Source organism: Pleurodeles waltl, chromosome 1_1 (genome assembly GCF_031143425.1).
Source record: "Pleurodeles waltl isolate 20211129_DDA chromosome 1_1, aPleWal1.hap1.20221129, whole genome shotgun sequence".
Lineage (NCBI taxonomy): Eukaryota > Metazoa > Chordata > Amphibia > Caudata > Salamandridae > Pleurodeles > Pleurodeles waltl.
Window position 1 is genome coordinate 437,439,591 of NC_090436.1, and position 18,625 is coordinate 437,458,215.

Here is an 18,625-nt window from a genome sequence, read left to right on the forward strand (position 1 = left end):
GTTTCCTACTTCTGCACAGAGCATGGAAGACAATAGTTTGTAGACTAACAATTCCTTGCCAGGTTTACTTAGGAGGGCAGAAGATGTAGGCTGAAATGGTGGCTTCCCCCTTTGATCCTATTTTGTCACCTTGGGCAATTTTATTGCTGCCTGTGCTTAATTAACTTAGCTAAAACTTTTAGAGTGGTTGCAACAAATTTAGTTTGCAGCGTGTCCTATACAAGAACATGAATGCATCTTCAGCAAAGTATTTCTTTCTTAGCATCCTGTTACCTATGAAATATTCTACGGTTACCTGATGACTGATTTTCATCAGGGACAATATGTTACAGTCTTAAGCATTCAGGGCTCTAATCATCTACCATGCAGCATACCCAGTGGAAGCCAAGCTGTGCCCTGTCAAGTGTCTGAGTGGAGTCCCTTCTCTAAATGTCACAGAGGGCAATTAAAAACTAGCCAGCCATGGACGTCAATTCAGCAAAATGTCAGAGGTAGTGGACGTGACACACTTCGAATCCTTCCCTCATGAGTTCATAGGACGTGACCTCGGATGACCTTTCTCTCTGATGACATCACAGGAAGTTATGTCACATGCCCGTCGACACTGTTGATATTGCAGGAATTGACATCACTCAACTTCAAAAACACACATGGTAAAAACAATATGAATTAAATAAAGATGAAAGATACTGAAACAAACACAATAACTATTTAAATTACCGCCCATAGAGTGCTGCCATGGTATGGTAATGGTGCAAATTTGACAAAGTGCAAGGCAGTCGTTGGTCAGCAGTACAGCTGTCATATTCCGAAGTACAACCTTAAATGACCAAGCAGAACCTTCATTTGCTCAGTTGCAGCTATCATAGCATCACGTGCAGAGCCGGCTTTTGGGCGGTGCGAGCGGTGCGGCCGCAGCGGGCGCTGACCTCAGGGGGGCTCTGTGTTTAGCAATAACTTCAGAAACTTGCGATTTAAAAGCACCTGCTGAAAAGTTTATTGAGCGTCCAGCCTTCAGGAAACAATTAAAATGTCAAGAAACCTCTTGTGATTAATGTTCCTGATAGGGAGAGAGATGGGAGTTCTGCCTAGCAGCAGCTTTGACTCTACATAAGGTTGCCTAGAGGGTTAATATGCCTGCTGCAAAAAACAGAACTATGGGGCATATTCAAGAAAAGTGGCGCTCCACATAGTGAAGCGCCACTTTTCTTGCACCCCTTAGCGCCCCCTAACGCCACCATGTGTGCGTCCTATTCAAAATAAGGCACTCCATGGAGGTAGTAAGGGAACTAGCGTTCAATTTTTTTTCGCTATTCCAGCGCTTTGCGGGATTAGCATAAAAAATGTTGACGCTAATCCTGCAAAGCACCCAGAAGCCAATTGTAACCAATGGAAGCCTCCTTTTAATGCCTGCTATAAGCAGGCATTAAAAGTGCCGCACAAAATGAAGCAAAGAAAACTGATAGATTTATTTTCGTCATTTCTTTGGTCCCCCTAATGGGGGGATGCCCCCTTTGCATACATTATGCCTGGCGCAGGCATAATATATCGCACAGTTACAAAGTGGCACAATGCATGCATTGCACCACTTTGTAAATACGGCGCAGCATTTTTGGCCTTCTAACGCCACATTAGCTAAAATAAATTACACTAATGTGGCGTTAAAATGGCACTAGGGGCTCTTAAATATGCCCCTATGGGGGATATTTGAAAAAAGTGACGCTGCACACAGTGATGCACCACTTTTCTTGTGCCCTTAGCACTTCCCTAACGCCATCATGTGTGTTCTGTATTTAAAATACAGCACACCATGGCAGTAGTTAGGGGACTAGCATCAGAATTTTATACGCTAGTCAGGCGCTTTGCAGGATTAGCGTCAAAAATTTCAACGGAAGCCTCCTTTTAATGCCTGCTCTGAACAGGCATCAAAAGTGGCGGAAAAAAATGACGCAAAGAAATCTGTCAGATTTCTTTGTGCCATTTTTTTGACCTCCCTAACGGGGGAATGCCACTTTTGCATACGTTATGCCTGGCACAGGAATAATGTAGCGCAAAGGGTTACAAAGTGGTGCAATGCATGCATTGCGCCACTTTGTAAATATGGCATGGCATTTTTGGCCTTCTAACGCCACATTAGTGTAAAATAAATTGACACTAATGTGGCATTAGAATGGCGCTATGGGCTCTTAAATATGCCCCTATATTTTATGTGGATAGCTGAGTGGATTAGTAAAGCCATCCTTTGCAAGTGCTCTAAAACACATGAATGTATGTGAAAGGGGAGTGATGGAGAGATGAGGGGCACATTTGCCGGGTGGTAGTGAGTGAAGTAATGGGGTTGGGGGCGCCAAAATAAACTGTCGCACAGAGTGCCACCAGTCCTAAAGCCGGCCCTGATCACGTGCCAATTGCAGCCACATAAGATCATGGTACAGGGTGTCCTCTCTCTCACAACTAGTCTGCGCACAGGTTAGATGGGCCCTCAAATTGGCAGCATGAGAAATCCTGTAGGTTCTACCATGGACGTCATTTAGGGATCACCAGAGGTCGTACGTGCGACTCATTGGCTTGCACCTTGTGACCCCTGGTAGTACCCCTGAGACCCCTCGCTTCGCATAGACCGCCAGACAGGGCTCACTAGGCAATATTATTTTTCTGAAAAGAAAACGTGCAGAACAGCGTGGTTTTAAATTACTTAATGAAGACAAGCTTTGTATCCACTGCCCCTCAGTTATGTAAAGGGATATATTTATGGTTTTAAGGCCAGACCTTGCTTTCAGTTCTGCCAGCTCTAGGGCAGTACGACACGGTGCCGCCTACCAATTGCCAAGCTGAAGAGGGTGGTCTTAGCTTACAGATAAGAGAAGGCTGCAGAACTCAGGCATTTTTCATGGAATAATAGCAATGGCCTGAAAACTCTGCTGGGTAATGCACTTGAAGGAGAGAGCTGTGGTTGGTGTAGTTCCAGTATCTCATGATAAAGGAGCAGTGTTAATATTCCCGCCGCAAAACAGAATATGTAATAGGCACAAGGGACCGTGAAAACAAGCCTGTCTTAAGTAATTAAAAGCTAAGCTGTTACGCACGTTTTCTTTTTTAAAAATTAATATTGGCTAGGGAGCTGTCTGGGTGCTTATTGCAAGCCAGGGATTACAGGGGCACTGTCAGACTTCACAAGAGTCAAGCCTGGAGTCGCACCTGCGACGCCTGGTGAACCATAAATGACATCCATGTGGGCAGCACAGTCACAGTACGTGGACCTCCTGGGCCACCTCATTCCACTGAGCTACTATTGCAGCAGCTGCATAAGTCCCAGAGTCCTGGTCATGACCACTCAAGAGAACTTGGTGACAGCCCATCACAGACAGTCTTGAGAATCTGCCACACAGATTTAGTTAGACTGGCTCAGCCAGCAGTCCTACAACCCATGTCTAATGCTGAGCACCAGGGCCCACATAAGTAGAATGAAGCAGAAGTAGCAGCCAAAACAACCCAAATCAAGAGATGTTTTGCATTTTAAGACTTTGTTACCAACTGTAATGCTATCCGTATTTAAACGCTGATTCCAACTTGACCATTGCCTCCATTTTGTGCTTAACTTCAAATGCCATCACATCGGTGGCACAGGTATTTTTCCAAGGACAGCTTTCTTTCTACATTGAAAGTGTTTTTGCTCTTCTCACCAGAGAAGGGAACATATTGTGGGGGATGGGAATGTGATAAGAGTGTACCAGAATGAGAATGTTTATAGCACTGCTCAAAAAACAGAGAGCCATTGGCGTAGTTGGTAGGATACGAGGTGAAAGATTTAAAAGTGAAAAATGTTTGGCAAAAAGTCAAAGGTGGTGTCCCAGGTTCCAAATGGCATACCAGAGTGGGAAAAAGCACCCTATTATGTTCTTGAGAATGAATGGTCTTGTGGAGCAGGATTATATGAATACTGGGATGGATGTCTTATTGACGCTGAACCAAAAACAGTTTTACTCTGTTTAAAGAAAGTGCCAGTAGAACGGGATATGATTTATCTATTTTAGGCAGACGGTGCTGGGTCCTGTTATCTGCTTATAGACAAATGCATGAAAGATATGTACAGTTAGAACAAAAACAAAAAATCAGCAATTGGAAAGACAGCTAGTCGAAGCTAAAAATAACGTAACCATGCTGTCTTGTTAGAATAAGTTACTGCAAGATAAAGCAGATACTTATCAATCTGCCACCAAAAAGGCAACTATTCGCATTGCCCAATACAGATATCGTAAACGTAGGAGTAGAGTCATTCAAAAGAAAGTTAATTTAGTTATTGCTAAAGTAGGGTTAAATTTGGATCCAGAAATCTGGGACGCTAATATCTGGGATTCCACAGATTTTTCAGATTCCAGTGATGAGTCGGTTAAAAAAGGTGGGGGCCAGCTTGATCCAGATGAACAGAAAGTGGTTGATGCATAGCCTATATATTAGATGGCAAATACAGGGCACCCTACAAAACCCGAGGGGGTATACTCCCTAGAAGATTACACATACCAGGAAGTCAATTATTTCAATGACAGATTCAAGCAGAGATCTGGCGAACCATTACTTACATGGATGGTGCAATTATTTGACACAGGAGCCTCTGGTGCATTTTTAGATATAGGAGACACTCCTAAGTTTTGTACTCTTAGCACTGACCCCATAATACAGGAGCAGTTTAGGGGTTATCAGGGTAACCACCAGATCACCTTACTACAGCTAGCAGTCGTAGGACGTAACCATAAGTATCCTACAGAATCAGACTGGCCACAAAATGACAAGCCCTGCTACACCTTAAGAGATCAAAATCAGAGAATTCAGGAGGAGGGAATCAAAACTGCTATTTTCCTGGGTGATGCTCACTGTCTATTAGACGTACCATTCACTGTGTCAGTGCGAAATAAAATTATTCGCTTTGCTCTTCCAGGTTACAAGCAGGTAATAATGACTCTTCTAATTAATCAGACAGGACAGGCATTGAAAGATGTACTGGAGGCAGTTCGCGAGTTAGTAGAGCATGGAAACTGGACAAAACCTGAGAGAGCCTAAAGGTCTGAGGGTCGCACAGATAATAATCTGTATCTAGGAGAGACATGTTTATGGCATTACTGAAGGTAGGTGTCAACAAGGAACAGATTGATGGGATAGATACCAAAAGTTTGTGGGAGATGTACCGTAAGCGAGGGCTGGTCAGAAAGAAGGGCAGCAGGAAAGTAATAAAGCAGGATAATTAACAAGTGAATCGGGGCCAGCCATAGATGCAGGAGGAAGGAAAAGAGAGGGAGAACAATGTTTCTTCATGAGGGAAAGAGGAGGAAGAGTTGGACGGAGATTGGTTAGCTGCTGAAACCAGGGAAGGAGAGCAATCTCCTCGCAGATATGACAGCATATATCCAGACCTGACTTGGGCAAAAGTTGACATGTTTAAATCAGATTAGGAAACAGGCCAAGCTACAGTATACGGATGGGCTCGTAAAGATAACAGGCCCAATGTTGATTTAGGAATTCCCTGAAAGCATAGAAATGTTCAAAGGGCCCGGGCCTTAGTTGACACCAGAGCGGAGGCCTCTTTAATTTATGGAAATCCAAAAAAGTTTAAAGGTCAGCACTACACCATCACAGGGTTGGGTGAAAAGCAAACTCGGCAGTGCAGACTACTGTTCAAATGAAAATAGGGAGAATGCCAAAAAGAGAATATACTGTTTTGACTGTGCCCCTCCTAGAGTATATATTGAGAACTGACATTCTGAAGGGGATGACTTTGTACTTGGATGATGGTTGTTATCAGTTTGGATCAAAACAATACATTTCAGTGGCAGCAGTGAGGATGGGTCATCTGAAGATACCCCCAGTGAACGTGCCCCCAGTAACCAAGGTGGTTTGTTTGAAACAATACCGAATTACGGAAGGGCATGAGGAAATAAGTGAGACTATACAGGAGTTGATTCAGGCAGGTGTGGTGGCTTCAGTCACCTCTGAGTGGAACAATCCTCTGTGGCCCATGCGCCGACCGGATAGGCGCTATAGAATGACTATTGATTACTGCAAATTGAACAAATATACGCCCCCCTTTGATTGCTGCAGTCCTTAACACTATCGCTTTGATTGATTGAGAGAATACAAAAACATATAGGGACCTGGTATGCAAACATTGATATTGCCAATGCATTCTTTTCTATAACACTGGCCCCTGAGATTCAGGAGCAATTCAGTTTCTCCTGGAACGGCAGACAATTACAAATGCTAAGACTTCCCCAAGGGTATGTACATAACCCCACCATCTGTCACCGGCTGGTGGCAGAATACCTGGATGAAGTATCTGTCATTCCAGGGGTGCAATTGTCACAAGAACAGGTGCAGCCTCAGTTGGACAGGGTCGTGGAACTCTTGCAGAGTAAAGGGTGGCTGAATAAGTCAGATAAGACACCAGGGCCCTCTCAAAATGTGAAGTTTCTAGGAATTCAGTGGGATTAGGGACATAGAGAGGTGTTGCTTCAGGCAAAATAAAATATATTAGAATTTGCCACTCCCCGTAATAAGCAGGAGACTCAGCAATTCATTGGACTATTTGGTGTTTGGAGACAGCATATACCTCACTTGAGTCAGATTCTGGCACCTTTATACAAAGTGGCAAGAAAGAAACATGAGTTGGAATTGGGAAAGCAGCAGCAGTGTGCGTTTGACTTGGCAAAGGAGGCAATTCGACAGGCTTTAGACTTATGGCCAGTACAGGAAGGAGAAATTGAGTTACATGTAACCGTTCAGGGGCAATATGCAAATTGGAGCATATGGCAAAAACAGGGAAGAAAGAGGGTGCCCCTGGGCTTCTGGACCAAAAAGCTACCAGATGCTGAAGAGCGATATACTCCCTTTGAGAAACAGATTCTTGCATGTTACTGGGCTCTAGTGGATACTGAGTAAATGACCCTAGGTCATAATGTGATTCTGAGACCTCAGATTCCAATAATGCAAGATTATTGTTCACAACACAATATTGAGTGGATTTATCATATTCCATATTATCCACAAGCTGCAGGATTGGTTGAGAGAATGAACTGCTTGCTGAAAGCCAAATTATGAAAATTATCAGATGGAATTCTGAGAAACTGGAGAGAGCATTTAAATATAGCCGTCCAAATTTTGAATAACAGACCTTTGACAAATGCAGTGACCCCTTTAATGCGAATCTTGACCCCAGCGTTACAAATACCGCCCCAAGCAGTGACCAATACCATCATGTATTAGGAAATAAAAGCAGGAGGCTTAGCTCCTTACTGAGCCACTCCAGAATCTGCAGGTATGAGCTACATGCTTTGAACACATACCGATTGAAACCAAGAGACATGGCACTTCTTGAAACAGTCGTTGGAACACAGATTCCCTCGGAGCATTTCGGATTGATTGTTCCTCGATCTGGGTTGGCACTCAAAGGTATTCAGGTCTTGGGAGGAGTGATCGATGCAGACTACCAAGGAGAGTTAAAAACTATTCTTTTGAATAGCAGAGACACTAACTTGATAATACAATCTGGAGATAGAATTGCTCAAATTGTAGTAATACCAGTGTATGGAGGAATAGTGAAGAAGTGGCCTGTCCCAGCTCTACTTACAGTGCGTGGGGAGGGAGGTTTTGGCTCAACTGACAAAAACTCTGGTGCTAAGGTGTGGATAGAATCCCCAAATTGTCCTCCTGAACCAGCAGAAGTTATAGCAAAGGGCAGGGACAGCATCCTAATAATCATGAAACCAGGAAAGGACACGTATGAACATGCACCAGCTGATAAATGTTATTTGAGAGAATGATCATACTTGTCTCTGTAACAGATTATCCTACGAGGTGTCTTTGTGCTAGCTGTTCTACATGGTCTCCCTTCGGGCATGTGCGTGTGGGGTCAGGAGGGACCAAAAGCCCTCAGCTCCAAAATGTTTGGCCAACCACGCCGAATGACACCTTTACTGCACCTGACCCAAAATGTTTGGACCCATCTGGCATGAGTCCTGCTCCACAGATTGTATTTCTGTATGACTAACATGAAGAGTACTGTTGATGTAATATCAACATGCTTGGTTGCCATACCGACTCCTGACAGCGTTTTGCTGCAAATCTTTAATGCCACCAACAAAGATGGAGCAGTTCAAGAAAGTGATGTGTCACACTTCATCTTATATGAATACTGCAGGTTTTGCCAAGAGGTAACGGATGGGAAATTGGATAACCTAACCCATGTGATTACTTACAAAAATACTATCAGTAATGTCTGCTACAACTTAACTTGTGATACTCACAAAATCAGAAAATGTGTCCAGATGCACATGGAGACAACAACTGGGTCTACTCAAGACATCCCATGGGAATAATGAGTACTGAGTCAGCATAGGAACGATAAAACCTGTAAGAATATGGATAACAGCATGTCTTGCCAACATTGTAACTGCTGCTAGCCACATAAAGCATGTCAAATGATCAGTTGGGTGGTTATTCTCTTGTGGAAAAACCACTTATACATACATTCCTGCCAATGTAACAGGTGGACTGTGTGCTTTTACGAGGTTAGGACTGATGATGTTTCCATTTCACTCTCTATGTACTCGCTATCCAAGGGAAACAGTTCAATTTAACGAAGATTATGACTCTGAAATTCAGTTTTTATCTAAATCTGAATATACAAGTTTAAGTATTTCTATAGTAGGGGTTCCGGGATACTCAAGTTATTAACAAATTAGCATGTTTGATTGTTAAGAACATCAATCACACATCCATCGCATTGACCAAACTACTCATTGATATACGAGGCACTAGAAAAGCTGCACTGCAAAACAGGGCAGCCATTGACTATTTGCTCTTGAAGCATGATCATGGCTGCTTAGAGTTTGAGGGAACGTGTTGCTTCAACCTATCAGACCACTCTAAATCTATCAAATCTCATATTGACGCTTTGTAATGTTGAAAGAATTGCTGAAAGAAGTAAGACAAGATGTTGACAAAAGGGTGATGGGACTGGTTTTTTAACTGGTTGCCCGATTTTGGGCAATTACACAATATTTTAGGTGGAATACTCATAGTGATGTGTATTATAATAATGCTATGTTGCTGTGTACAATGCATACCTAATCTACTTATAATGCTTAGACCGAAAAGGGTCACTTTTAGACCAGTATGTTATGAGAGTCACTGGTCAAAGGGTGGAGTGTAAGGCTATCAGTATTTAACCACCGATTCCATCTTGACCACTGACTCCATTTTGTGCTTAGCTTAGCTTCAAATGCTGTCACATCGGTGGTGCATGTATTTTTTCCACGCACACCTTGTTTTCTACATTGAAAGTGTGTTCACTCTTCTCACCAGAGAAGAGAACATATTCTTGGGGATGCGAAGGTGATAAGAGTGTACCAGGATGAGAATGTTTTTAGCAGAGAAAGGTATGGCTGTCTTGGGAATGCACTTCTGATGTGGCTAGTTCTTCTGTGTGTTATCAACACAGACCAAGTACAGCCAGCGCTTGAATTTCAAAACTTACTGAGAGGGAGGGGGAAGGTTACCAGAATCTTCCTCTTGGGGTTAAGGTATATAAGGTGAGGAAGCCTGGCGCTGAGGTGGAAGGAACTCAATTTGAGGATGGGCGCACTGCTAAAAAAAAAAAACAGAGTCCCACTGGGGAACAGTTTTCCTGTCTCAGCTATCCAGGGTTCCACAGCTTGACGTTGGCAAGGAAAAGGATGATGTTGGATTCAATCCCCATGGCAATGCATTTTTTATTCTTAATTATCTAGCTTTGCTGTGTGCATACATAAATATATATATTCACTGCATACATATTCATTGTTGATGTATTGCACTTTTCCTGCTTAATATTATTCAACTGGTGTGAATATTTCAGTATTTGCATGTGTTTTGCTACATTAAAGTTAAATGCTCACATTAATATTTTTGTATGTTCTCGTTTGAGATCTGGGAAGTGCCTTATTAAATTCATTTCTCAGACTAAGAGTGTTGCATTCTTTGCATTTGTTAGCCTCTTTCCCTCTCAGTTTGAAGCTGAGCAGAAAAACCAACTTAGAATCTACTTGCCATAGTCTAGCTCCAAAGTAGTAGAGAAAGATCGTAGTAACATAATAGGCTGAGTAGAACCCACAAGCACTGACCTAAAGGCCTACAGAGCCAGGGCTCTTGAGCCCCCAGTGAGATCCAGGCAGGTGTGAATATTGCAGAAGTGTCCATGAGCTTCACAAGCCTGAATAAGTATGACCATGGCCACTGGAATAAAGAAATTGTGCGGCTGTGCTGTTCTTTGGATATTTGTAGATTTGCTGCTTTTGCCACATAGCCCATCATCTGCCTCATAATCTGCTGATTGAACAAAAAAATGTTACTAAAACACAGCAACATGTGTTGCACAGTGGAAAGCCCTTTGGAAAAGCTGAGTGGTTAAATTTCTATTGCTTATTGCTATATTTGGTTGTTATACTGGTACTGCCACTGCCCCTGCCCAAACAGGATTAACATAACGTGAAAAAAGAATTAATTAATACTCTCAATAATTATGCCACATTACGCCGCATAATTTGCCTTTTCTTGCTGCATAATTTACTCAACCCTGCCACATAATTTGTCCCTCCTCTGCTGCATAATTCCAGTGGCCCTTAGTATAACACAGACACCAGCCATGATTCCTATATCGGTGATTTTCTGGTGCTTTAGTAGTTTAAGCTTTCCACTATATTGCAGTATTACCACTAGAAGAGTCCAGGAGTGACAGATTCCTGAATCTAACGTGGTGACCTTCCTCTTCAAATGCCTTAGAGTGACTTTGAGAAAGACAGGTATGCCAGATTCCTCTAGCAGTGCCTTGTAAGTGCTAGTTGGCTCCAGCAGCTTGAGCGCCTTCCACCAGTATCTTCTCAGTGATGTACGACAACAGCAGTATCAGTATTATACAGAAAAACGTTCTCAGTAATTTAGGATCTAAGTTAGTATTAGACTGGCACTACATTGCCTTCTCATTGCCTTCTCAGTTTGCACTTCACCCCATAATGCTTCCTCAATGCTTTACTAAAGCAAGAGTGTTAACTTCCTTGGACAGGCTTCAGGTGGTGGAGGTCTCCCGAAGTGCAACCTTCCTTTTACTTCTCATTCCTTCAGGTTTACAGCTAGTAGCCGATTTCCTCATATCGGCCTCAAACTGTTAGCAGTAGATATACTTGTAAACTACTACTTGTCTAGCTTTTGTCCAGCGTCTCTATTTTACTTTATATCCACGTGATTTTAATAGCCAACCATGTTTGTAGGGACTTACAAGTTTACGTGGCTAATGATTCTGATAATTTGGGTTGATTTGGTACTAACTTCTCAAGGATGCCCCTGTCTTTAAAGAAATTCAGAGTCCCCTACATCCATGGAGGCCAAGTGTTAATTAATATTAGTGAGGGGCAAGCACATTTTTTTGTGTATAGCAGGTAAAGGGATCACGCTATCTGTGTAAAATCCATTCAGTCACTCGTAACAGGGATCCTCTACTTTCCCCTCACAGAAACATTGTGTTCTGTGTGGTTGTGCTTATTTGTGGTGTGCAATGCAACCATGAGCAGTAAGAAAGTGTGTCTTCTGCAAGGACGTATGCATGCAGGACAAAAATGAATATCCCTTTTTAAGGCAAGATCATTTCAGCTTGTCTCTTTTGAAGCAGCCCCTGTGGCTGCATCTTGGAGGCCAGCTAACAGCTTATGTGGTTGAATGCAAAAGCTTCACTGAATGCAATTTGATGCCGTAGTAGGTTTTCAAATCTGCCTGCTGATAGCTGAGCATCACCAAACATTTCTGACTTGTGGGATGCTCAATCCACACTGTGGTCATCAGTGGCCTCCCTTTATGTGCATTATGTGTGTCTGGAAATCACAGGACCTTCACTCAGAGAGTGTGCACTGTCTCCCGGGAAGTATGGGTTTTCTTGAAGACCTAGTTCCTGTCAGCTTCACCTTTGTGAAAACTGTAAAGGAAACCTTTAAAGATGCTATCAGATTTGGTTGGCTGTGGTCATGATTTCATAATCTGGCACCTGACTGATTGGACGTCCATGTTCTAGAGGTACAACTGTCACCCTGAGCCATAGGGTGGAGTGGTTGGGAATACTTAAAAAACACTGCTACATCAACACTGATTAGTGCCTCTGCAGCCAAAAGACTCTGGAAGTAGCTGGTTTCCCTAGGTCTGGAAAGAAGCCTAGGGATTTAAAGAAAGTCCTGAATCTCATTCCTGTCCTGGAAGAAAAGGAAGTTCCATTGCTTGTTGTGAGGAGATGAGCGGACTTCTACCTAGGAATTCAATCAAGAACCCTGTGTCGCAGTTTTCTTGAGAAAGCTACCTTTCCAGTAGGACCTTTCATCCCATGTGGGCAGCCAAAATCAAACTGGAGACATCTGCTTTTCACAAGGGTCAGGAGCCTGCAAAATGAAAGTCCACGATTGTGAATGTGGTGAGTCAGCATCATCCTAACACCAATTCCATCCCTGCCTTTGTGAGTATCTCTATCACTCAATTTTGAGCCAAATAGGTATATGATGTAATTTTTCCTTTCACCAAAGGCTTTAGGAGAGTGACACATTCCCTGAGAATGCAATAATTCTGAAAAAATGGCAGCTATCTTTCATGACATATAGTTCCTGAAAGTTTGCTGTTTAAAGATTTAACTTGATCCTAACTGTAAATTCCAGTTCTACTGTTTATAGTGGTAACTGATTGGACCATTTCGGCCATTCATTAAAAAAACAGCTGATTACCATAAATTTATTGCAGTCAGCAGTACTGTCAATAGCCCTGGGAATCCAATTGCTGGTTTTCATCAGGTCGATTTTGATATCTTTTAATATTATGAAGGTCACCACCTACAATGGAGTACAAGGGTTCAGTGCCTTTGGCTTCATTATTAGAAGCAAACAGAAGGTTGTTGGCTTACAGGTTACAAAAATAAACATCAACAACACAATTCCTGGCTAATCAGTAGTAAAAGGGATGCATCAGACCCATCCTGCCCAAAAACAAATACAACTGTTTGAAATAAAAATTAGAAAATATGCTGAGGAGAGACTAAGGAAGTTACAACAGGAAACTTTCAAAACAACCACCCCCCACGTGTTGACTAATAATAAAAACATCAGGCTAGATACGAAGTCTGATGTAACTGAAGAACCACAAGTTATTTCACATTAAGTTTGATCAATTACGTTACAAAGAGCAGCACCAACGATATTAGCATGCTAACAAATGTTCAGGTTTATGAATTTGAAATAACTGAAGATGATTCAGGCACATTCGAGGGACATGTTACTTCTCCTGGACGAGGAGAGTTGTATGTATTTATGAATATTTAAATACACCCAGCTAAAAAGAAAGCAGCAGTACACAGGTGGAGGGGTTTATGATAGGCTTGAGCAGTAATAATAAAGAGGTTTGGATTTGTGGACACTCCATTATAAAATGGGCAGAAGAGCACACATAGAGATAATGCTACAGTCAACAGCTAGGGTTAGGTTTAGAAGAAGTGGTGGTTCAGTTGTATGGTATTGGCACCATGAGGTGGGCTCTGCTGGTTGCTGATGCCTTCATTGTTGGAAGTGAGAGAGAATTGTCAATACCCAGACTTAGGTCTCGATTACAAGTTTGGATGTCGGACTGGCAGATCACCAAGGCGGTGGTCCCAAAAAGACTGAGTCGACGGTCTCCCAAGCACCGTATTACAATGCTACCACTGGCCCAGAGGAGGTGTACTTGATGGCAGTGGACTGGCGGGGAACGGGGTGAGCAATACAAGGTATATTTCTACTTTTGTGTCGATGCAGGTGTGTACATTTTGACCAAAAGATACACATATGCATGACACGTAAAAATACTTTGTGCATGTGGCATTCCATTGCTGGAGACACCGCCATATATGCCCAGTCCAGTCAATGGCAGAAAAATGCAAATTGTACTTACCTGTATTCTTTTTTTTTCAGGGGTGAACTTGCTGTCGTGAAGGGGAAGCCCTGGACAAAGGGGCACACATTTGAGAGTAAAGGTGATTCAAGTATTAAGCCTGGGACAAACACGCTAGACAAACAGAGTGAAGCAACAGGAGGAAAGAAGGCGAGTATAAGATGACAGAGAGACATAACATTGGTTAAAAACTCATACTGCTAATGAGGAAAGGGGTAAAAGCTGTAAGGGTGGGAAGTTGCTTCGAAGGTGTGGGAAAGTAACAGTCATTGTTCGTACCTTGTTTAGGGCATGATAGATTGTGTGGCATATACGTATGATGTAAAACATTATGATTCTAACTTGTTACCAAATAAATCAGCCTTCTTTACATCATCAGGTGTAGTGTAATTCAACCCTCACCAATAACAGGCCCTGGGTGGAAAGGGACCACCCTTGTCCCATAGGGTGTGAGAGCTAAGAGACATGGAGAGGTGCGTATGCTCATGAAACAGGTGTCACTTTCCAAATGCACTGCAAAATCCACCACCCACCCTGGAGCAGGTTTGGGAGGGGGTTGTTCTGACAAGGTATGTCAGTTGCTAGAAGCAAAAAGTGTGATGGCTCAAAGAATAGACAACTGGATGATGTCTAAGGAAGAACAGGCAAAATACAAGAATGGTGAAGAAAAGGCAAGTCAAGAAGTAATCATGGTGCTGGTCGTGCACGGGCAGGCTAGACAAACAAAGTGAGGCACCATGAGTAATCATGGAGAACATAAAGAGACACGGAGACATAGGCCCTCATTTTAACATTGGCGGAAAATTCTGCCTACCGCCACGGTAATGGCCTCCAAAAGACCGTCGCCGTGGCTACCTACCGTCCACCATAATATGACCGTAGCTGGAATTCTGCCAGAAGGCTGGCGGAATTCCGGCTATGGTCACTGCGGTAAGGTGGCACTGCTGCCAGCAGTAGCGCCACGCCAGGAGAACGCTGCAGACCGTATCATGATACGGCCTGGTGGTGTTCCGCTGGTGGACGCTGCTGCTGGCAGCAGCGCCGCGTCCCGTCTCCTGCCGGAGGACCCCCTGCAAGCAGGTAAGTTAGGTTCTCCAACAGGGGTGTGGGGTGGGGGTGTTTTGTAAGTGTGTGTGTGTGGGGGTGTGTGTGTCTGTTTTTGTATGTGTGCATGCGGGTGTGAGTCATGTGGAATGCATGTGTGAATGAATGAATGTGCGTGTACGTGTATGTTGTGTGTTGTGAATACGTGTGTGCTTCAATGCATGTTAGTGTGTATTTGCGGTGTATGTATGTATGTATGCATGCGTGGGTGGATGTGGGTATGCATGTGTGTATGAGTGTGTATTTGTGCCCGTGTAGGTGTGTGTATGTCGGGGCCGAAGGGGGAGAGAGAGGGTAGGGAAAGACTCAGGGGAGGGGGATGGGGAGACCCCTAGCAGTGCCAGGGATTCCCTGGCACTGATAGTGACTATTGCCATGGTTTTCATGGCAGTAAGATTGCCACGAAAACCATGGCGGTAGACGGGGTCATAATCCCATGGGTGGGATTGTGACGGCCGCCTGGCTGGAGACCGAAGTCTCCAGCCCGGCGGCTGTTACCTCCCTGGCGGACGTAGCGGTACATTGGTGGTTTGGCTCGAGCCAAACCGCCAATGTCATATTTTGGGGATAGGTCCCGCCAGCCTGTTGGCAGTACCTTTCCCCAAAAGACCACTGTCCGCCAGGGTCGTAATGACCCCCATAATGTTGGTTTAAAAAGGTATATAATCACTAAGGAGAAGGGATGAGAGATACATGGGGTAGTACGTTGCTTAAAGGGTGACGGGAGGAATAGTCATTATTTTTATTTTATTTTCCTCATACACCTCAGATTCCAAGCCCACTCGCATCTGTATTCTGATATGCCGTTCCATGCATGGAACTGGCTAATGCCAGGGCACCAGAATCTCTCTCACTAATACGCTGGGGGTCGTACCCCCAGTAACGGCGAGAAAATGGTAATTAATCATATGATGCAAAGCTGTACCTCATTGCCAGAATCAGTTCCCGATTACCATGAAGGACCCTTCCATTCCATCAGCGGTGACCATGTTATCTCCTTTTATTCACGTGAGGTGCCCACTGCCATATTTAATTTTGCAACTCAAAACAACTCTTTTAACCAATCATTGTGAGAGGGGGAACAGCAGAAGCCCAATGACGACAAATTTCTCTTCTAGCTAAAAGAATTGCATAAAACAAAAACATCCTCATTGTCCTGCTCTTTATTTTGCCGTCATCCGGTAAGCCAAAAATTATTAATAGGAGGTTCGGCAAAACTTCTTGCTTTAAAATACTTGCGATCGTTTTACATACTTCTTCCCAAAAGCACAGAACATCTGGACAGTCCATAAACATATGTATATCAGACACGTACCGTAAACCACATTTTGAGCAGCTCACCATGCCCTCCTTCCTCATCTTTGACAGCCTAAGAGGGGAATAATAGGATCTGTGCAAAGTGAAAAGGTGATTTGTTTTCAAAGAGGCCGGCCTGACCGTATTAAACAACATGCGCATCTATGATTGCCATTTATCTTGCAATCGTTCTGATGGCAACGACATGTCTACTTCTCAAAGTTCTCCAGGAAGTTTAAAGTTGTTGTTTAATATCTCTAAGATTGCCCAATATAATCTAGAGATCCTGTTAGCATGTGCCATGTCCCTAATAAACTTATCCTCCAGCAAGTTCCCAAGACCCAACATACTACCACACCTTTGTGCCCAAATGGTCAGCTGGATGCATTTCAACCTGGAGAGATTTCCTCCGGTCATAACTGTGAGCTCTTCCCAGAAGAGTAAAGAGCCCTCCCTAGCCAAATCCCCCCAATATTCAACCGCAACCGTCCTGAGAGGCGGCACCAATACATCCTTCAAACACTCAGGAGTTCCCGGAGAGTCCCAAACCGGGACCCAGTAACTATAATACTCCATTTTCACTGCTTGCCTCACCTTATAACACGTCCTGCCACATCCTGTAGAACTTTAAGTTAAACTTTTTGAAAAACTTTGGGTTACCGAATATTTACAAAAAGTGTCTTGCAGCGCCTTTCACTGTTCCAACCATAACTTTAAATATGGCTCCAACAACTGGCGCGTCAGGGGAAGAAAATAGCATCCGTGTATTATTAAGGTGAAATGCCCAAGCGTAACACTGCAAATAGGAATAGTCATTATTGTTATGAAATTATTTAGAGCATGGCAGATGTTCACCATTGATGAACAATGTAAAACTTTATGAGTTTATCTTGATCCTAAATTCAACAGCCACATGTGCTATAATTTGATTCCTCTGCCAATCCGTGGCATGAGCGGCCTAGAAAGTCGAGACCGCTGGAAGCCTAAGGGTAGGCATGGTGTGGGTAGGGCCTTTAAGTAAACTGCGGTGCCTTCTTAAATTAGCTGTGTCATTCCTTAGGCAAGGCCAAGCCCAAGATAAAGTGGTGAGGACATAATAAGTGTCAGATTTTATGATCTGTCTACACATTTCCATCATGTGCCACTACTGCTTGTCACCCATTACACTGGCTCATATATTTATCTTAAGATTTAACCGTTTCTACAATTTTTGAGCAAGATAGTGTGTAAGTATATCCTTTATTGTGGATTATACCTTAAATGTACGTAGACATCATAGTTAGAAAAATACCATGTGCAATTTTTCACAATAATGTTTAATGAAGTACAGGAAATGTTAAATATACAAACATTTGTTAGGTTTGCTAGTATACAAATGACAGTTTTGTGAAAAAATACTAAAATCGATTACCTTCCTAAAATTACTTCATACCTGTGTCTTTTGGCAATGACTTCTTGATGGGTGAAGATAAAAACAGTTCCCCCTGTAAAAAGGAAGCAAGCTTTATTAATGCTTTCACAAATACGTATGTTGTGTCTTTTTCTCACCAGTATGCAGATTTTAAAACATGCCTGAAGCACTGTTTGTACATGGAATCCTCTGCTCTTTATTCAACCAAACAGTGATTTTAACAAAGGGCCGAATTTGTGAATTACTTTAGAAACAACCCAATACTAAGAAATTGATTCGTTGAAAACAGGCCTTCCTCGATCAGAAGGGAATCAGCATCTAGTTTGTGTCTGCAGGTGCAGAATTGATTAACACCGCTCTTGTGTTAAATCAACATCATGTTGTTATAGTTTTTTTTATTTATTGGTATGATGTAGTTCGACGGGGCAGCAATTTTATACTTCCAATTAGTGTTCAGATTATTGTGTCATAAGTTCTTGAAAGCAAAATTTTACATTATAGAATTATCATCTTGTCCATCTACCTCCTCAGCGATATTACACGATTAGGGGCCAGATGTAGCAAAAATTTGCGACTCGCAAATGGCCCGAATCGCAATTTGCAACCCTGCAAAATCAGAAATGGGATGCAAGAACCCCATTTCCGAATCGCAAATAGCGACGCAAGCCATTACCGACTCGCAAATTCTGCAACCCCATTGTGCGACTCGCAAATAGGGAGACGCAATTTGCGAGTCGCAAACCATATGAAAAAGCCACTCGAAAATTGTGACTAGTCGCAAAAAGCCCATTTTGCACACCCAATTTACCACTAACTCAGAGCAGGTGGTAACCAGAA

At 43.0% G+C, this 18,625-nt stretch overlaps 1 protein-coding gene across 1 annotated transcript in view; it reads right to left on the reverse strand.

Moving 5' to 3' along the window:
• Positions 1–18,625, reverse strand: part of LOC138284967 (baculoviral IAP repeat-containing protein 1-like) — a 423,184-nt gene that overhangs the window by 353,324 nt on the left and 51,235 nt on the right. The window contains exon 5 of the mRNA XM_069224341.1: positions 17,810–17,861. Coding sequence (XP_069080442.1) covers positions 17,810–17,861 — 52 coding nt within the window. The remainder of the gene's footprint in view (positions 1–17,809; positions 17,862–18,625) is intronic.